This window comes from Scophthalmus maximus, chromosome 22 (assembly GCF_022379125.1).
Source record: "Scophthalmus maximus strain ysfricsl-2021 chromosome 22, ASM2237912v1, whole genome shotgun sequence".
Lineage (NCBI taxonomy): Eukaryota > Metazoa > Chordata > Actinopteri > Pleuronectiformes > Scophthalmidae > Scophthalmus > Scophthalmus maximus.
The window spans coordinates 7317298-7337921 of record NC_061536.1 but is presented as its reverse complement, the minus strand read 5'-3'; the positions used below and the strand labels follow the sequence as shown (position 1 = coordinate 7337921).

The following is a 20624-nucleotide window of genomic DNA, read 5'->3' as shown; positions in this document are numbered from 1 at the left end:
TATGTACTACTACTACTGTCAACAATTTTGTGAGACCTGCTACAAGTTGTAAGTTTATCCTGTTTTTGTCCTCATCTCCCAGACTTCATACTCCACCAATGTTGTTTTTATTATGTTGCAACAAAAGGCACACGTATTCTATAATTAACAAAAGTACTCAATGAATAAGTCGAGCAGCAGGAACAGGTTAACTTAGCTTTTTATTATTCAGAGTTGAAGACATGAGCTCATGCGAATCCAACAAGAGGACGTGTGTGAATGGGGAAGCTGATGGACAAGTCTTGAGTGATTCTAATAAAATGAGGCATCGACCATCCACTCGTCCAGATACAAGCTCTTTTTTCCCCCTTCTCCCCTCTAAACCCCTACTCAACTCGGTGTAGGGGTTTCAATGTCGTGACGGTCCGTCAGCTCTGCAGCTTTCCAGTCGCATCACACAGTGTAGATTTTGATTTGTCTACGTCGTGTCTTCGAAGCTTGTATCATGCGGACTTAGGGTGACCGGTCATATTAAAACCACTCGGCGAGGAAAACACAAACGCATGGGTTTGCTCTTACGCTGACTTTAAAGTGCAATTTCATTTTTTCAGCTTTGTTGGATTTGCAGAAGCGGTGGTCAGAATCCACAAGGGGACAATCATGAGGGGGCTAACGAAGGGGCTACATTACCAACTACAGTATTAGTATCACATGGAATAATACTACTTAATGGTACATGTACTTTCAGGTTAAACACGTTGTTGAATGCACTACTGCATAGTCACTATGTTTTTATCCATTTATTTATCTCTGTTGAAAACAAACACTACTTGAGGAATTATTGGAAAGAATAGGATTATTATCTATCCATTATTATTTCTAATAATACAACTGTTTGCCTAAATTGTTCCAGGCAAAGCATTTGCACTGTTCAAATATCTCCATACACTACTTATTGATTTTGTGCTGCTATGCGATGCTAAATCAATGCTTTCAGATCCCTGTCCGGCGTCACCAACACAGGAAATAACTCAACATGATATCACTGCATGTGCAAAAAACAAACAAACATGTTACTACATATAAAGGACATTGAAGTTACATCATAATGCCACACACAGCGCGCAGGCAAGCAGACACACACATACACAAACATACAGTGTCTGCATGTGCAGTAGCACGTCACACCGTCTTTATAGGTAAATGCCTTCAGTCCAACAAATATTAGCTCGACTCAAATTTATCAGATCACAATCCATGTACGAAAACCCCCCCAAACAATAAAGACACAGTCAGTGCTGTTGCTTCTGCAACTCAACGCGGAAACACGTGACAGACAGACAGTATTGCCTTTTTTGGACGTGAATCTGTCGTTTGTCAATGTGTAAAATGCTTCACCCAATTGTTACATTAATGCCGTGTCTTTTGAGAACTCGGGAGCAGTTCACGAAAAGGGGCAGGAAGGCAAACTGGTATGGACTGAAAAGCAATAGGTGAACGAGGTTTTCACTGGCAGTCGATGGGTTAACGGGTTCACAGAGACGGCGTGTTACACGGATACAAAAGGAAGACGTGGTTGTTATTTGTCAAGGAACCACTTTCGAGCTACGACGGTACACAGATGATATTTTATCACAACAGGACTTGCCTTTCGCTGCGCACTTCGTTTTCTCTCGAATACAAAAAAGTCATACAAAAATACCCCAACATTACATTCAATGAAGGAAATTTGTCAATTTCTGAAAAAAGTGCTCTTGCATAAGGGGGTCACGTATGTCGTTTTCCTTCTCTCTCTCTCTCTCTCTCTCTCTCTCTCTGCACCGTCTCTCTTCAGGTAGTTTGTTTCTATACAAAGACCACGAGGGAGATTCACAGTATTAAGGGGGTTTAACAGTTGGTGGCCAGACCAGTTGGCGCACGTTTCCCACAGCGGAAAAGTGCAAATTAATTTGGGACAGAGTGTTCAGGGCTGCCAGAGGGGGGTCAGCCGCAGCCAAGAGGGAGGAATGGTGATGGTCTCAAAGTTGATGTCCCCTTTGAAGAGGACAGAGGAGACAAGAGGGGAAGACAACACATCACAACAAGCAGGGCGGAGTCGAGGGTCGAGGGTGATACTGGCTCAGCGTCACAAATCTACAGTTGGCAGGAATCCGAGCAGAAACCAGCATCTAAGACAGAGTTTTTTCAACATGTTCCAGCCAATATCGGGGTCCTACTGTTGGAGAGAGATGTGGTCTGTGGGTTTTTTTTGAGGGGTGGGGGTTTGAGGGTATAGGGTCCAGCGTTGAGGACGTCCCTCATGCCTCCATATACTGGGGAGGGGGCTCCTTGGGCGGAATGGCGATGGCTTCCTCGTACGGCGGCAGCAGAACCTGAAGGTTGACAGAGCAAAAAATAGGAGGCTCAGTCCAAACTCACAGCGTGAATACATCACCTACTCTGTTCGTCCTCAAAGGAGTTACATGGTTCAGTGGTGACGACTGAAAACATGTTGTCATACCATTGTGCAAATCTGAAACAGAACTATACTGTCACTATATAGTAAACAGGACGTGATTTCAAACTCAGCTATTGCTCACTGTTGCGTGCTCTTTATTCTCCATCCCTATAGAGGAAATCACTAAGGGCAATATGCACGCACGCACACACACACACACACACACACACAAACACACACAAACACACAAACACACACACACACACACACACACACACACACACACACACACACACACACACACACACACACACACACACACACACACACACACACACACACACACACACACACACACACACACACACACACAGAGGGCGGCCCGGCTTCACTCCAGCAGAGGTCTTTCTCTGTAAATAGTGTTATAAAACCATCCCTGCCGCTAATTCGGTGAGAGAGAGAGAGAAAGTGAGAGAGAGAGAATATTCTCGGAGGGGATGGAATTGTGAAACAGCCTGGCGAACACATCACAGGCTGGATTTGAAATGAAGTAGACAAGCAGACTGTTATGTAACATGTCCAGAAGAGAGAGAGAGAGAGAGGTATATGGAGGGGGGGTGGAGGAAAGTGAGAGAGAGTGAGAGAGAGAGAGATGACCCTTGTGCATTTTAATGGCATTTATATAAAAGCGGAGCAGATGAGCAGCTGGGTACTTGATGTACGAGGCTGTAAAAAACCATTTAGACACACTGCCGGCTTTCTAATGGTAAAAATAGACAGAACACTCTATTCATCCACCAACTGTGTGTGTGTGGAGAGAGGGAACGTCATGATGAGACCATATCGTCACTACCAAGGCCAATAGCTGCTCAAACCTTGTGCCAGAGATATTTTTTGCTTAACCCAATAATGTAATTATATCTCAATATTGTCCATTATCCTTAATATTGTTAACTGCCACCAATAATGTGTTAATGTTTTGGAAATATGTTTAAATTAGTCATTATTTACAAAAGAAAAGCTACAATTTTGTGTAACAATACAATGGTACTCTGATTTTCGTTCATGAATATTGCACAGTGCTGCACTGATGACCTCTTTCTCTGCTTGACTGTCCTCCAGCATATATATATGCAGTGGAGAAGACAGATTGGCACATATCCAGTATTTGCTCCAAGGCCATATGATACACAATATGATATCAGACCCTGCTGGATCAGCTCCAGCCTGTAGAGTCTGTTTCATAAGGTGAAAAACACATTGGCAGTGAGACGGGGCCACGGAAACACAAGGATGAAGCGACAGAGCGGTGAAGCGCTCCGCGCCGAGATGACAGAGGGTGTGAGACAGATTAATGTCTTACGTATCAGTGTTGAGGATTACAGACGGACAGACAAGTGGAAACCGTGACTATGCTAAAGCCTCTCGAAAGCCCCGAGTTTGACGCAGAGGGATGGACGACACCCGGCTCGAACCGGCCGGCCAGTCAATCACACCTCAGCATGACCTACAGCACCTACTCCGCTGCTACACACACAAACCACCAACATCACGTCACTGACTGACACACAACTGACGCAAACTGTATGGTGACAACACTACGGGCTCAACGGCAGAGTCTGGACCCTGGACATTTTCACAGACTTGCACACTGCAGATGAAATACTATGAAGTGAAAAATGTGGGGGATCTATTAACGACTATAAGTTACTTCACAGTACTGTTCTACTCCTACAGTGATGTGTAGGATCTTAGTGAGTCAACAAATTACATCTTAGTTCTTGTTCTCATTTCATTCATTTTTAAAATACTACACATACACACACATGTACGCAGGGACTGTGGCATTATATGTATTCTAGTGATGTCACAGCAGGACCACACTAACCTGAACCTCTTGGAAATAGGAAAAGTTATTTTGTGAAATGACTTGATAACGTCAATACACTGAGGCGTGGGATGAAACACTTTCTGAGAATAATTTTTTTACAATTTAATTTTGAATTTGAATTGTAATGTAATTAAAATAATTGAATGGAACAGTAAGTTACACATATGCCCTCATCTTTCTAACCCTTTCGAAACGTCAATAAAACTGTATCACATCGTCTATGTGGTAAAGGTGGAACCTTCCCCACACAAATTGAAAATCATTCCCCTCTTCCTGCTCTATATGGATTCATTTTTCGTCACTAGTCTGAGGTTGAGGTTACTGAGGTTTTTAATTTTTTTTTTATTACATTAACTAGGTTTTAAATGAAATATTTACCTGCTTTTAAATTCTAAATTGCTGCTCTAGGCACAATTACAGCTATATATAAAAAATGATGTACATTACAAGTAATACCTACCTTGTGCATTTAGAGGTATCAACTCATTGAACTGCAATAACATACAAAAGTAAATATGATCCATATTTTAGTATTTTATGTTGAGCCTCGCATTCACTTCATCGTATTCAAGACACTGTGCTGCACATAGTGACTATTATGACTTTTCAAAAGCTTTACATCTAAAGAACCAAAAGCTTGTAAGCGAAAAACCATGGGAAAAAAAAGTCAGTGGTGTGCAAATGCAATTAAATTACGATGTGAGGATGAGAGGAGTTTGCGTGTGTCCTTGAGCTGAGGAGTGGAGCAGGTGGCGGTGTGCGGACTCACCGTGGTGTCGTTGGTGGTGACATAGACCAGGACCTCTGTGGTACCCCTGCCGCTCACGTATCTGTAGCAGTTCCACACGCAGCCAATCAGGTAGGCCTGTTCCCCCGGGAGGGGGGAAAAAAACAAAGAGAACACACAACGACCATTAGAAAACACGCTCTTCCACTTTTCATTATTACTGACGCCGCTCATTATGATCTCATCCATTCATCAAGGGGTGAGGGACGATGACAGCAGACATGCATCATATGAACACTTCATAAAGACTGGGATAGTGCCAGCTGAGGACAGGTACGGTCACACAGCAAGTTCAATTCAGTCGTGAAAATATGAGATGATTTTAACGAGTTAGTCTCCTTCCATTCAGCATTTTTACAAAAAAGCTACTTATCAGTCATCTCTTGCTTCAGTGAGGCTTTGCCTGCACTGAGGTTGAGGTTTGTCTGACTTGGCAAAGGAACAGGAGGCTCATTGTGTGTGTGTGTGTGTGTGTGTGTGTGTGTGTGTGTGTGTGTGAGCAGCCTGCTGAGTCGGTACCTCTGCCAGTCGTAAGAGCAACCGACCAACCAGGAAGCCCAGCGGACTGCTAACGAATCACTTTACCATCTGCTGAGTTGACCTTCTTCACTATGAGAACAACTCAAAACTGAGGTCGACCTGACCACTACGCACCACCACTCTGTACGCACAATTGACTATGGATGTCCTTGAAATGAAATAGCCATTTTGTTCACGAGGTCCAATCACATTTTTGTGTCAGAGAGGCAACATTCTTGCTGACGGTACACTGTGACAGGGAGTCTCAGTTTGACCTTTTTGTCCGTTCATATTTTATAGCGCGTCACAGTTTGTTTTTTTTATTCATCCACGCTCCTATCTATTGTATCAACATCATCCCTCTCTCGTATCTACCCTCTACTCTCTCTCCAGCTCTCCTTCTTCCCGTCTGTCTGCATCCGTCATGTATGCCAAGTGCAGTTGAGTGGAGGATGTTGGCTTCAACAGGAACTTCAGCAGATTTCAGATCTGGTCCTTTTGCAAGCGACTGTCTCCACTGTCATCGCTATACGGAACAGTAGCCCGGATAGTGCAAATGCAGCCAATCAGTAAGTATGGGTCTTTGAGGCAAGCATACATCTACGCTTGATCTTTAATATTGAATTTTGGAGCAATACGCAGTTAAATTACCCCCCCCACACACACACACACACACTCTGTATAACAAAGCTCCTTGTCCGAGTCATGACATTTATAAGTCTTCTCTCTCTGAGTCCAGCAGTTTGTCTTCCAGTGGCTGCTTCCTATCACAGACTCTGGCTTCGGAAATCTGCCGGGAACATTTCCAATCTGAGCTTAGAGGAGAAACAACTTGATTCGATTGTACAGATGACTGCAACTTCATATCCCATCTCGCCCCAGAGCCCCGGAGCATCGCTGCGCCTGGAGAACCATCCATGCATTAACGGGGAATTAGCTTGACAGGAGTTGGTTTCCTGTTGTCCCTGATCCCACTGCTCTATGTGGCTGTGTCATAATCTCAGGAAGAACATTGATAGTGGAAATGTTCACACTGGCAGATTCATTACACAAGCCACATGGTTCATGCTGCTCTGCAATGAGCACAGTGTGAAACTTAATTGCTTTAATCACGTGGCAGTATGATGAGCAGATCTATAAAAAGAGGCAACTTGTCAATCTGTTTCTGTCCCGACTCATGAAACGTATGTAGAGAATACTTTGAAGGAATTTAATAAGGAATACTTTGTATACTATCATAAGTGGTATATTAATCCATGAGTTATGGCTAAAAAAGGATGGATGGACGTCAATATGAGTCAAAAAGGATAATGGCCTCAGGCCTCACCGGTCACTGGTGCAGATGCATGAAAAAGGCCAACGCCAGGCACACTGGGAGAATCGTCAGTGATGCGGGGACTCTTACCTTGAAGGAGAGGATGCAGCCAATGAAGAGGAGGACTGCGAAAACTAGGCACATGTTGTTGGTGGACATGATGTCCTCTTTGTAAGGGAATGTCCCCGGCTGAAGCAAAGAAGAAGGTAGGGAGAGGAAGATGAATTACAATTAATAAAATGTCAGGAGTGAAACACAAATAAGTGAAGAGAGATGTGAGACAGGAAGCATCTTTTCTTAAGTCAAGACTTGAAATAACTAAATAGTGAAATGTTCCTCACCAGCTGCTGGAGGTAGTCCTGCACGGTGTTGGGATAAACCACCACGCTAATGGCTACCAGTGTGTTCAGGGCAAAGTCGAAGATTTGGTAGCAGAAGAATGGAATGATCCAGGCAGCATGTTGCTTTACAGGAGAGATACATTTTAAAAATATATATATTGAGAAACTCAAAGAACATAGGGAGTTTGCTTATGTCAGGCCAGCGATTTCAGTAGTATAAACCGTTCTCATTTCTTTTGTCAATTTACCTTGTAAGCCCCGTACGTCGCCATGCCACATATAAGAATCATGAGTAGGGATATTGCAGTAGCTATGCAGATATCTGCAGAGAGAAAGAACACACACACACACACACACACACACACACACACACACAAACAAACAAACACAACAATGTGAGAACAGAGGATCTAGTTTACCAGTGAAAAACAGCAGAAAACACATCATTTCACTGGAACCGTGAATCCACTGACGTTATCCAAAAGTCTTTGTGAGGAGGACATGGATTTCTACAGAACAAAGCACCTTAGTAACCTCACTATTTATAGTGTCAAATGTGACTTGGACCAAACACGTTCAACACGTAGATGATTGTTATGCACTGTGCAAAATTGGACTAAATTTAACATCCTTCTTCTCACATTACAAAAAAAAACAAAACAACCCTGATGAGACTCCTGCGGCACTCGAGACTCAAGACGAACTATCCCAGACCACTGCTCATCAGACTCAGCGCTTGAAAAAACTTTATAAAATACAAAATGCGGAAAAAAAAGTAAATGCAACTGCTGTATGTCATCATGTTTTTCCCTTACACTCACAGTACTGATACTGTGTTAAGACCCAGGAAATGATGAATCCCTCTCAATTCTCTGCATGCGATCACACTTGGTCATTCGTTATATTGACACCTGCACATTAACAAAACTATGATAACAGCTCGTCTCCATCTTGTTGCACTATCTTTAACCAATTCTGCATAAGCGACCACGCTCTCCAAAGGGAGAGTCAGTCAAGATGGCCCTTTTAATCCAGCGGAGAATTAGAGCAGTTGTTTTTAATCAGAGTAGCCAGTGACAGGGTCTGTGGCGTTCCAGGGGCCACTGTGATGATGATGATGATAGCCGCCGGAGGGGTAGTACAGAAAATAGACATGCACTCTGATTTGTTCTCTACAGTGCCAAGCCTACTCAGCTATGTCTGTGCTGAGAGCAGCATTCTGGGAAAAGGAGCGGTGATTTGAAACACGTGTGGCTACAGTATATGATCACGCTCTCTCTAAATATTGTTATTGATCCATTGTTATTTTCCGGTCAATGCAATATCTTGATACAGCCTCAGTGTCAATCGGTCATATCGATTTTTCATGTAAACTAATTTCAAATGTTTTAACTCATCAAACCGTTTGTGTGGAGTAAAATAAAATAGTGATAGAAGGGTGACTTTTGTCAGTGAATTCCTTTCTCTCTCAAACGTCACATTAACTAAATGTAAAAACCTAAAAAATCACTTTACATTGATAAAAACAAACAAACAGACACAAGAAACTTTTACAAGCAAATGTTTTTGGCACTTTGCCTAAAAAATGTCTCAGAATAACTAACACATAATCAAAATAGGTGCAGATTAATTTTCTGACAATTTATCGATTGACTGGTCGTTTCAGCTGCAGTTCCTCTTCAGCCATTATTAATGCTAAAGATAACAAACTGCTTCATGGAGGACATTTAACATAATCTATTTATGTATAAATTGGATTGGTAACAATGAGGGGATAAGCTGTACTCACTCGCATCGTCCATGACATCGATGTCCGTTCCCAGCTCAGAGCTGGTGAGGTGGTAGCGGTACTGAATGGGGTCATTGAGAGCCGACAACAAGATGAGTAGGACCACCGCATTGATGAGCTGTGGGGGTAAAGTCACAAATCAATATCAACATTGAATTTCACAGTGGAGTTTTATTTATCCTGGGTTAGTATTCAGACACTTAGTTAGTTAATCATCCTTTAGGATATTCCTTCTGTATCTGTGTCGGACAAGTATATTATTAATAAAAACAACAATAAAAGGAAAAAACATACAAAGACAGACCAAAATTAGAGTGTCACAATGATCATATCAGAGCAATCGTGACTGAATATAACAACCAATAATTTAAAGATCAGAATACTAAATTAATGGAATGATTTATTGTTTGTTTTTTCTTATTGAAATAATTTTATTGAAAATGTAACTCCGGGAGAGGTAAAGACTAAACAACATCGTTTTGAATTTTAGTTTCTCCGTAAGAAATGATACAGGCTAACTGCTTACTGTGGATAGATCCGCTGGACAATCGTGTAATGAAGCATCGTGTTATGATGAGGTTATTAATAGGGCCTCAACTAATTTCAATGTTTCTATCAATTTTGTCTATTTGTTGGTTTTTGATTAGTCTATAATAACATATGGAAAAGTAGTGAACAGTACCATCCCCTGGTGAACAGATCCCAAGGTGACATTCAACGGATTTATTTTGGATGAACCACCAGCACAAGCTTTTAACTTGACTTCAAATCAAATCAAATGGAAAACATTGCTCAGACATGTGACATGTGATACATGGGTGTTGCTGCAGGGTCACCGCAGCATTTAATCAGCCAACACGATCCGATTAGATTAAAAACAGAAGATTTTCATGAGGTTTCATATCGAAAAACATCTTATTCGTGGAATGAATTACTGCTTTTTCTCTGCTCTTTGCCGAGATTGATCAGCAGCACTGAGGTCAAGAAGACAGGGGGGGGGGGAGGACTTCCTCTGACATAAGGGATTTACTTACTTACTGTAAAGCTTACTGAACTATGTTTAAAACTTCAGGCTCTCCCGTGGGTTAAAAACAGCAGCAAACACTCTATATTTAACCGGTCCAAATGTCGGACAGATCGAAAAAAAAGGGATGGGATTGGTAAGGTTATCGTTTCACCACAACAACAACAACAACAACAAAACATCTTAAAGGGAAATTGCCACAAATTGAGAATGTGACCCGCGTTCCGATTGGATCAAATGACGTGGGGACATACATCCACGGGAGGAGGCTTGACTGGTGCTGATGAACTCAATGAGTTGTTGTGGATCCAAAGACCGAGGACATGCTCAAAATGGAAAATCACAGAACGAGGAGAGGCGAAAAAAACACAAACGATAACAAACCGGGAAAAAAAAAGCGGCAGCTAGCGGCAGCTAGCTCACTTAGCTCCCCGCCGTCAAACCCAATGACAGTCGACACATTTTGTCCGCACATCGAAGACATCTGTCGAACGATGAGACGTTGAAACTCACCATGTACCATATCCCCAGGATGATGGTGCCCGTCCTGACGTGGCAGCAGAGGCAGCAGCTCGTCGAATACCACCGGTCCCACGGAGAAATCATCCTCGGTTATCCTGCCTGCGACTTATCGCGCTATTCTCATGAACGAAAAAAACCCCGAATGCGTTCAAGTGCACAGTGCTGCCCCCTCCCCTCTTTATGGAGAAAACAAACAACGACAACGACGACAACAACAACAACGACGACGACGACGGAGAGAGACGGGAACAGTCGGCGTCCTTGGGGCGGAGGAGCGACACCACGTCCGGCGTCTGTTCGGCCCGTTTCAGCGAGTGGACTCGGGACGAGCGAGAGCCGCTAACGTGGCTCATCCCCGGGTCACGTGACCAGCGGAGGCGAGGGGGCGGGGCCCAAGGGCCGAGCTGGATGCTGATGGATGGAAAATGTTGCAGTCAGTCACACAAAACATTTCACCTCTGGCATCATGTTTTTCTTTCTTTCTTTCCGGCTTGCCATTATTTACTGTCAATGCAGCAGCATCTCAGGTTTCCTCCTCGAGTGGCAGTTTCTTATTGGTAGGTTGAGCACGGTTGAGCCAGGGCCGGAGCAGCCTCCGGGGAGGGTCCGGGCCCCCGTTGACCCCCCAAGTAACAGAAAAAAATTCAAATATTACTGCGGTGACCTCTGTCATAAAAGACATGACGACATGAGGTGCATTAACTTAGAAGTATTCTTTTTTTTCTTTTTTTAAAGGATGCTGATGGATGGAAATGTTGTAGTCAGTCACACAAAACATTTCACCTCTGACATGATGTTTTCTTTCTTTCTTTCAGGCTTTTTATTGTTTACTTGTCAACGCAGCAACATTTAAAGTTTCTTATTCGGGGGGGAATTGGTAGGTTGAGTACGGTTGAGCCAGGGCCGGAGCAGCCTCCGGGGAGGGTCCGGGCCCCTGTTGACCCCCCACATAACAGGAAAGTTTCATTATAACTGTGGTGACCTCTGTCATAAAAGACACCAGAGGTGCCTAAAGCTACAGTGTGTAATATCTAGAAGAACTTATTCACAGAAATTCAATATATTGTCCATAATTATGTTGTTCATACATGTATTAATCACCTGCAACAGAGAACCGATGTTTTTTTCGTCAACTTTGAATAAGTTAAATATAGTGACATGAGGTGGACTCGACCCCAACACAACGTTTGCTACGTCGTGTTGAATACGATTCCAGACAACGGTCCAGAATGCGTGTCATTTGCGTTGAATTTCCAGCGCTGCCGGAAACTGGAAATGGAATGAGCAGTGCGCCACCATAAAGTGATTCACTATCAGAGACGACACCAACATTATAATAATTTTTTTCTCATTTGAAGAAAAGCCTTAAAAAACTAAATTAAATGGCCAAAGATTGATGTGTTCAACTGCAGCGTTTAGGACAAGAAAGTGTCCCTCTGTCGGTTCAAACATGCCGCCGCACCGAGACTGACAGATGGGACAGTGGTCACAGCTCTAAGCTCGTGGTGGGTGGACCGCATCATCGTCACATTAGGATATTTTCCCTCCTCTGCCATGACTTAATACTTACCATACTGCCACCTCTTTACTGTAAGTGCTGGAAGGCAATTTGAAGATAAGACCTCACACTCATGGTCAATTTTTCATACAACAGATGAAGTGAGTGCTCTAATTATCAAACAGACATATTGGTGAAAATACAGAGAGGGCTCTGACATAATGACCGGAAGTGCAAAGCCCTATAATCCTTTTTTCTCAGACCTGCTGGAGAACAATAAATCCCACAAGCAGGATTTAGATACACAGGTACGTTAGTTTGGCTGTATAATGTTGCCCGCCCTATTGACTTGTTTTGGACGTAACTGAGGGATTAATTGGGTTTTTGAGATGGGGCTTTTGAATGTCTTTTAGCTACCACAACACCTTTTATTACAGGGTGAACTTTCATACACGCAAGCAAGTAAAAACGACAATAAGGAAATATAAAAAAACTAAAAACATGATAGCCTTCTGAAGTAAGGGTGAATGGAGAGTGAGCCAGAGACTGAGAGATTAAAAACTGGTAAATCCGAATGAACTGAGAGATAAGGGATGGAAAGAGAGAGAGAGAGAGAGAGAGAGAGAGAGAGAGAGAGAGAGAGAGAGAGAGAGAGAGAGAGAGAGAGAGGAGGAGATGGAGGTCAGGTTCTGTATGCTTGCCACGCGACTGCCTCGCCACATCGACTGGGGCAGTGGTTTGGCCTCAGGAGGGTCACCGCAACCGGGGCCGAACGCAGGTCTGGTGACACCGATTTTTTTTCACCATAACATAGAGTGCAATCTCATGGTATTAATCACAGATTTAGGATTAGTTCAAAAGTAAACATGAAAACAACATGTCAGTGGACAGGGAGTAAACAGTTTAATATCAGCGTTGTTTGTGGGGCAATTCTGATAGAACATGTACTAACATAAGATACCTTGCTGTCATGTTGCTATAAAGTTAATTAAAGTAAAACCAAAAGTATGCAAACAAAGTTTCCCCAAGGAATACGACCCCATGACAAGGTGATATTAAGCATTTTTATTTATTTTTCATCTTTACCAAACAAACATAGAAATATCATTTGTATCTCCTTAATGAACAAAATCATTCACAAAAAACATGTTCTAGAGACAAGAATATAAATACATTGATTGGATCATAATCATCTGAAAAATGTAATAATGATAATTAAAAAAAAGATGCCTAAAGCCACAGCAACATATCACTTTGTTTTAATCAGGTACACAAGCAATTGTGTGCACCGCCAGCTGAGGCTCTCTCCCTACCAACGACAGGCTCCTGTTAATCTCTGCTAAATTGGATTTCCACAAAAAAAGCTGCAATTTGTCTCCTTTAAAAAAAGCTATTACAGTATTTACATTGAGTGGTAGGCTACTCCACGACCAAGTTCTAACAGTTAAAGCAAGAAATCATTCATTTCATTTCATGTACGAAGGTACTATTATCAAAGTCGTGCAAGATGAAATTATTTCTGACATCAAAACTTGCAATTAGATGGAAACTATAAAAAAAAAAAGGACGCCAATGCTATACACCTACAGATTAAGGCAACGGAATTCAATTCCTTTAATGTGTAACTGTGTGTGTGTGTATGTGTTTGTGTGTGTGTGTGTGTGTGTGTGTGTTGGCTAAATCCAACATTGATGTGGAATTAAAGCTGCTCCATAATTATATCTAGACGCATGTTCTCATTGTTAATATACATCAAGAACCCCCCCGTCAAAGATCAAATCGAAAAAAGTTACTTTTCACATTCTACAGAAAGGTCGTACAAAATAAACCCCAATTCATTGACATCAAAAAAAGGAACTCATCAATGCAGCCTTTTGCACAGTGCAATCACAGAACTGGAAAAAAGCCCTTACAATCTGTACATATGGCATGGCTTTTTCTAGCACAAAAACTGGAAGGAAATATCTTTTTTTTAAACAGGAGAGAGAGAGAGTGCAGAAGTAACCATTAAATCGCTAGAAAAATCTAAGCACAATCTCATCAGATAAAGAAAGACACGCTCAGAATGATAAAAGTAAAGGGACAATACTCAATAGTGCTACTGTTGAATGGGAGAACGACACAGATCCTCAATTTGACATTACAGCGCCCCCTGGTGGTTCATATCCGTTACTGTGCTCAGTGTCAATGCAGAATGAGTTTTCAGTGTCCAAATCAAATTTAGCATTTTCTTTAAAAAAAACCAACACTTTTTTTTGATCAAGTCCGATAAATGAATGATGAATTGGAAACTTATCATCTTGTCAGTTTATTCCAAATTTTTGATCAAATTATGGCTAAATAGGCAGCCAGTTTCTTGATCTCCCTGTGAAACTACAAGTGATTGGAACACACTAATACACTGCAGGGGTGATGGTGGAGAATTTTCTAAGGCCATGATAATTTTTTCTCTCACTCCTATGAAACCTCCCACCACTTGTGATGGATTATTGGATTCAACCTCTCCACGGCTGCCATGATTCATAAACAGGAGCTTGTACAAACTATGCAGCCTACAGACAATGAGTTGTACTCGATGAGGATTTTTCTGTGAAAACAGGTCAAGTTTGGATGTTTTCAAGTCTTTCTATGTCATCATCTGTACAATGATAGTGAAAAATGACTGTTCTTCATATTAGTTGGGTAGAAAATACTTTTGTAGAGTGCCAACAAATACGTTGTCTACGTGCTGTAAAAAAACCTACACGCCACAACCAGGATGTTTCCCTCTGCCACTGCTCAGCAAGAAAATCTATCAATTTGTCTAATTTGGTGACCTGGCTAAAGCCTCATATTAGCTTTGGCTTAACTTAAAGAAAAAACAGAGGGGTGTGGATATTTGTCCCCCCCCCCCGTCTCTTAGTTGCTCTATGAGGGCATCACTGTACTGCCAGGATGAGGAGGAAGGATGATAGCAGTGGCCGATAACCGTCGACATACGCACAAGCATGCGAGTGTTGAATTAACTTAAACCTTCAGAAAATTCCAAACCAACCCCTGAAGAAGGATTTGAGACTAGCACTGACACACAGCGTTGCTCTCACAGATTTCAGTAATTGATATGCTGGCAGCAGCATGACAAACAAAACGAAGTGCAATATGATGGGGTATAAAAATGTATGATTCTCTTTAAAGTAAAAAATAAAGAACCCACTCTGTTTTTTGGATTAACAATGATAAACAAACACTTCTGTTGCAGTTAAAAAAAAACCAACTACATAAACATGTACCAACACTGCGACTCTACCTGTCCTGAAAGTCCACTCTGGCTGCAGTGTAGAGAATAGTGCAAATTAGTTAAGATTTCAGTCCACAGGACCAGATTTCATCACTTGATTTCGCCGAGCAGGTGAGATCCACTGCTTGTTTTCATCTTGTTTAGGTGACTGATAAACTGTTAATGTAGCTCAGAAAAAGAAACTCTGTACCAAGTAATTATTGCATGTGACATATTCAACAATCGTTTGCATATGCTTTGTTTGGACCTGTGACGCGACTTCATGTTTCTCTCCGGACCTTTTTCTTCTGGGCAGGTTTCGGAGGTTCCACTGTCTGCTCAGTCATCTCTGCAAGTTAGATTAAAAGGTAACAGTAAAAATAAGAAATTAGTTGGATGTAGAACCATCTCCATATGAATCCTACAGAACATACAGACAGAAGTTACAGCTTGTGCTTGAAAGACGCTTATGGGAAAGTTTTAAAGATTGACTCAACAGTTATGAGAAGTTACAGCAGAGCTGGGATATAAATTCTTCTCTTTGACTTTTTCAGTAGGTTTACACAGATTCAGACTCAAGGCGGCTGACACATACTCTGAGAGGAGGGTAGGATGGGATTCTGCTTTTTCAAGGCCATCACAGGAAGCTCTTGGGGTTTAGACACTGCGTTGACCTGCGGTGCTATGCTCACCACCTATTACCAAACAAATTAAAATACATTTCCATTACGGAGTCTTACACATTAATGCAACATATTAAACTGAGAGCTAGATGTTTAGTTTTCTTGCCTGATCCTCTGATGCAGCTTCCTCTTCCGTTTTCTTCTTCTTTTTCCTCTTCTTCTTGGATTTTGCTGCTCCGCCGGAGGGATCCTCGGTGTCCTTCTCATCCTCTGATACCTGCCAAGGAAAAAACACAACAACCACATTTTTCAAATAGATTCAGTTGAAAACAAAGATCCGGTAGAAAAAAAATGACCAATGGCAGCTCAATCACGCCCCATGAGGTGTATTTGGGATTCATAAAATACAGAATTGCTAAGTCTTATCTGTCACTTTTATAAAAAGGTGATGTAGGCGAGACCTTGTTGGGGAGAGGCTGTTGCTTAGGCGGAGGGGCTGGTGTCACCAACACAGGAGGCTCCTCATAGTTTCCCCAGTGCTCTGCGGGGGCATTCCAGTCAGAGGCGTTGTCCCCTGCTGCCAACCCATCTAAGAAATACACGACAATCAACAAGATGGAAGTTAAATCAAGAAAATTGGTTAGGAGGAGCGGTGTGGTATATGGGTTGGAGAAACACTTACTGAAACCAGACCATTCATCATTAACGTCTGGCTTGCTCGCCCACTGCAGCTCAATTGAATTTGATGCCGGGTCTACGAAAGACAGAAGGGAGGTAAAAACACTAAACCAGCAATGACTGAAAATAAAAAAACAACAACAACAGAGGAAATCGATAAAGGTGGCAGATATGCGTGTAATGGAAAAATTGATGCAGTTGAATCAGGAAGACGGAGACTCGTAAATGTCTTAAGCAGAGTTATTCATTACAGGAGCTCAATATTGAGGGAATTTTGGTTCGTACAATGATCAAAAAAGTGTAAGTGCATGATGTCCCAAAAACCGAAACAGATAGAATGGCTCATTAGAATCAGGATGTTTGGACTATAATTCAGAGACACTGATAAGATGACCTGCACAGTCTCTTACACAGTGGGGAGAGGAGAAAATTGCCAAAAACAATGCCAAGTTCAGACTACACAACTTGCTTACTTGTAGTCTTTCAGTTGTTGTGAGTTCATACTACTGTACATGACTGACTGGCCGACAGGGGGTCACACACTACACGATCTTTCATCAGGTGAACCCACGCCATAGTCCTGTGCTCAGATTCATCAAGATATTTAGCCTGCTAGGAATCTAGTCAAAGGAGGCAAAATGTCGCCGAGCATCTCGGACCATGGTTTTGAAGGGTTCACAAGTAGCTATTGACTCTGATCTGGGGCTTTTATCGACAAGTCGCAAAATTTATTGGCGAGTGGGAAAATCTTGCTAAAAATCGTGTGGTGTGAATGAAGCATTAATCACAAGACCAACCTGAGGTGTTTTTCCTCCGCATGGAGAAGGACACAGGGTTGAGATCAGTCTTTATCCGACCATCAATGCCACCCCATGCTGCTGGCACAGAAACACAGAATAAGAGACATAAAATACCTCCTCCCCACACATAAATACAGATTTAAAATTAATAATAATTTCATCACCAGTTGATCACTGCTGACATCACCAGTTCATCACTGCTGACAAAATATTTGGAAAAGTTCACACAACTTATTTAACTTTAAATCCTTGTCACTCGCCCCCTTGCAATACTAAGTCTGCCCAGCAGATGGCGCACTGGGGGAGGGTCTTTTTAATGATTGTGATCTCAGTAAAATTAATCTCAGGAATAATCTTAATGTTTATAGGCTTATTGTTTCTATTTCAGCAATCTAAATGGCAGCATTTTATTGTTGTTACTGTAGTCTGTTGACTTAAACACTGAATGCTGAAATAGCTTTACAAACACAATACCGTAAAATGGAAGCACACTGATAAAATTTATAGTTAGAACTGTATTTAAGGATAAAAAGGACTATGAGTAGTAAACTGCTTTTGCTGTGACTGTTTAAGTTTTTGGTTGTCTGCCCATGTGGTACCTTGCGGCTCCTGTGCCCAGCGCTGGGGCTCAGCTGGGGCCCTGTAATTTGGAGCCGCTGCCATATTCCGCCACTTGGATCCGTCCATAGCACCTGTCTGGCCCGCAAGCTTTTCTGTATATCCTACACCGTTAGCTGAAGTCTCCTCTCTCCAACTGGAGGACACTAAGGAGGCAGGCATACAGGAAGATAGAGTCAGACTAGCAACAACCATTAGTCTAGGGGATTCTGGGTGTAAATCTAAATCAATCAGATTTTAGAGTTCAGACCAATACCATTTATTTGACAATTACTCAGGCAAATAAAAAAGGCAGTCATGTAAAAATTACCTTTACCAGCTCCACTGGGTATATCCACCTTTCCAGTGGTTCTTGAAGACTCTGAAAGTGTGGGAGAAAGAAAAAAATCTATGCTCAATCATTCTGTATTTTGAGTATGAGTGAACTGTAAGCTCATGTAAGCTATTCGCATGTAAAGAATGTGTGTCCAAAAATGTTTGGGTTTGGGCAATTCCAAATGAAACGTTTGATGTAGGCCCAGGCTTTTCAACACTTCTCTGGCCTCGATTATAACACAAAATCCATATTTCTAACATCAACACACAGTCAATCTTTGCTAGATGAATACCATGGCTTCCTCTGTTCTTCTTGGTGTTGGTAGGTGCTGTAGTTACAGTTGCCATCACACGGGTTTTGGGGGCCTCCACACCTCCTGAGCTACCCGAGTCCTCAGGGCCCTTGTCCTTCCTGCGCTGCTGCCTCTTCTCACGGTTACTGACTTTGGTCTCCCATGCACCTGGTGGACAGAAAAAGCCCCTAAAAATCAGTAAGTATTTTGGGTTGGATGGTTGGATACACTTTGGTTGATTATTTAATGAAGAGCCTGGATACATCGGGAAAATCAAGTGATTTGACTGTAAGTAATGCCAAACAAAACCTGGGGAGTAAAGGGAGTAAATATTGACAACACAGAAGGCATGTCCAGAGTTCAGAGGACTTAACTTTCAATTTCAAAAAAGAGAAGTTGTGAAATTCCCCTTAACAGTTTTGAGTCATACCATCATCGGGTTCCTTTGCATCATTTGTAGACACATGCTGGACTGGTTTCACGTCCGTCTTGGTTTTCTTCTTGTTCTTTTTCACCTGCACAGGAGCCTGTACACGTTGGACCTGTGGACAAAGAGAAATAAAAATTAAGTTGACATGGAAGAATGGGGTTACAAAAAGTGAATACTAATGGCAATCATGTCAATTTGTTTCAAGACAACTCTGGGTGAGAGGAAACAGAAAATAGATTTTATTTTTATGGCTGCCCTTTCCAGCCACAACCGCAACTCACCTTCTCAGTTTTGATCTGTGGTGACTGCCTGGGAACCACCGCAGTCACTTTAACTTCCGCCTGTGCCACAGTCACTGGCTGCCCATTGGACTGCCCCTTCTGTGGGAGAAAAGATAAGAAATAAGATGAACAATATATCGATTGTACAGTAACATTATTAGGTTATTAATTATTTTAGTTGTAAGATAACCCTTTGCACTATATCCGCTTGCGGCGTGCTTCGCAAATGTACACAAACAACAAAAGGTTTTTAAAAGCAACGTCAACTTAACATTATATTCCTGAAACTACTGAAAGAGGGTCCAACTAAACATTGTTGGTGACACCTATTGCACAGACGTCAGTCTGGGGATGGAGATTCACGTCGTCATGGAATTACACTTCTGAGATGTTAGCATCACTATGTCAGTCTGTTTGTCGGACATGAGAAGAGGATAATGCTCCATTTTGTCTCAACTACTCTAAGGCTATCGTTGGTAGACAGGACAGTTGGCAGTGCTAGCAGGTAGCTAGCTAGGAAATCACAGCGGCTCGCTGCATCTGTAGTCTTCTTAATCTTTATTCTGTCATCTGTCATTAAGTCACGTGTTTATCTGGGGAGAGCTTCATTCATATAGTATGTACACATAGCGTGTTAAACCCCCTAAAGAGACTTCCCAAGGGGCAAGCTAGCAGGCTAACTAGCGTCGAGGCTAACCCTGACGGCCCTTTGTTTTTAAATGTCTTGTATAAATTGAGCGGAGCTACCGGCGAATAACCACACGACCTCGGTTCGGTGTTGCCTCACCGTGACCCGGCCGCTCGTCGCCGCAGCCGGCGGAACCTTGTCCACCGCTTTCTTTTTGTTCCGCTTCTTCTGCTCCTCCGGCTTCGCAGTTGTCGCCTCGTCGGCCCTGTCGGGCTCGCCGCTGGCCCGGGCCGGCGCGGAGCCTCGCCGTTTCCTGACGCGCAGCCCGCCACGGACGGCGGCCCAGGACAGGGCGAGCAGCAGCAGCAGACCCGCCGCGGCCGTGGACAGGATGAGCCACGTCGGGCACAGCTCGGGCTTCAGACCCAAGTCCAGCCCGAACTGCGCCAGGACGTAGCCTTGTCCCGACGACAGCAGCTCCTTCAGGCGGCCGGAGAGCATCTCGGCCTTCTCCAGCGCCAAACCTCGCACGTCCCCGGCCATCTTTCCAAATTGCGAAAACACCAGCTAACTGTTAGCTACCATCGGCCGCATCCGCTT

The 20624-nt window shown here is 42.7% G+C and overlaps 2 protein-coding genes across 3 annotated transcripts; both read right to left on the bottom strand.

Moving 5' to 3' along the window:
• Nucleotides 1-182: 182 nt before the first annotated feature.
• On the bottom strand, nucleotides 183-10970 carry laptm4b (lysosomal protein transmembrane 4 beta). Its single transcript, XM_035621012.2, has 7 exons — nucleotides 10596-10970; nucleotides 9059-9176; nucleotides 7518-7591; nucleotides 7270-7392; nucleotides 7019-7117; nucleotides 5077-5172; nucleotides 183-2351 (listed from the first exon to the last, which is right to left on the bottom strand). Exons 1-7 carry the CDS (start codon nucleotides 10686-10688, stop codon nucleotides 2277-2279), a joined length of 678 nt encoding a protein of 225 aa, XP_035476905.1. The 5' UTR covers nucleotides 10689-10970; the 3' UTR covers nucleotides 183-2276.
• A 2182-nt stretch (nucleotides 10971-13152) lies between these two features.
• On the bottom strand, nucleotides 13153-20615 carry mtdha (metadherin a). Of its 2 annotated transcripts, none has more exons than XM_047330067.1 (12): nucleotides 20184-20615; nucleotides 19397-19495; nucleotides 19116-19227; nucleotides 18686-18853; nucleotides 18388-18438; nucleotides 18059-18223; nucleotides 17457-17537; nucleotides 16664-16735; nucleotides 16443-16570; nucleotides 16148-16258; nucleotides 15954-16053; nucleotides 13153-15707 (listed from the first exon to the last, which is right to left on the bottom strand). In XM_047330067.1, the coding sequence occupies exons 1-12, from the start codon at nucleotides 20565-20567 to the stop codon at nucleotides 15640-15642; spliced, it is 1539 nt and encodes a 512-aa protein (XP_047186023.1). In that variant the 5' UTR covers nucleotides 20568-20615; the 3' UTR covers nucleotides 13153-15639. The 2 variants fall into 2 exon arrangements, with proteins under 2 accessions (XP_047186023.1, XP_047186024.1); XM_047330068.1 differs by having other exon boundaries at nucleotides 17457-17534; nucleotides 20184-20613.
• Nucleotides 20616-20624: the final 9 nt, after the last annotated feature.

Excerpts from the sequence above, each read along its gene's own strand:
- laptm4b (XM_035621012.2), bottom strand. The coding sequence starts at position 10,688 with ATGATTTCTCCGTGGGACCGGTGGTATTCGACGAGCTGCTGCCTCTGC. Across the intron at positions 7,393-7,517 it reads CGACGTACGGGGCTTACAAG|CAACATGCTGCCTGGATCAT; the intron begins GTAAATTGACAA and ends TCTCCTGTAAAG. Across the intron at positions 2,352-5,076 it reads TCACCACCAACGACACCACG|GTTCTGCTGCCGCCGTACGA; the intron begins GTGAGTCCGCAC and ends GTCAACCTTCAG.
- mtdha (XM_047330067.1), bottom strand. The coding sequence starts at position 20,567 with ATGGCCGGGGACGTGCGAGGTTTGGCGCTGGAGAAGGCCGAGATGCTC. Across the intron at positions 19,228-19,396 it reads CACAGATCAAAACTGAGAAG|GTCCAACGTGTACAGGCTCC; the intron begins GTGAGTTGCGGT and ends CTTTGTCCACAG. Across the intron at positions 15,708-15,953 it reads CATCCTACCCTCCTCTCAGA|AGATGACTGAGCAGACAGTG; the intron begins GTATGTGTCAGC and ends TCTAACTTGCAG.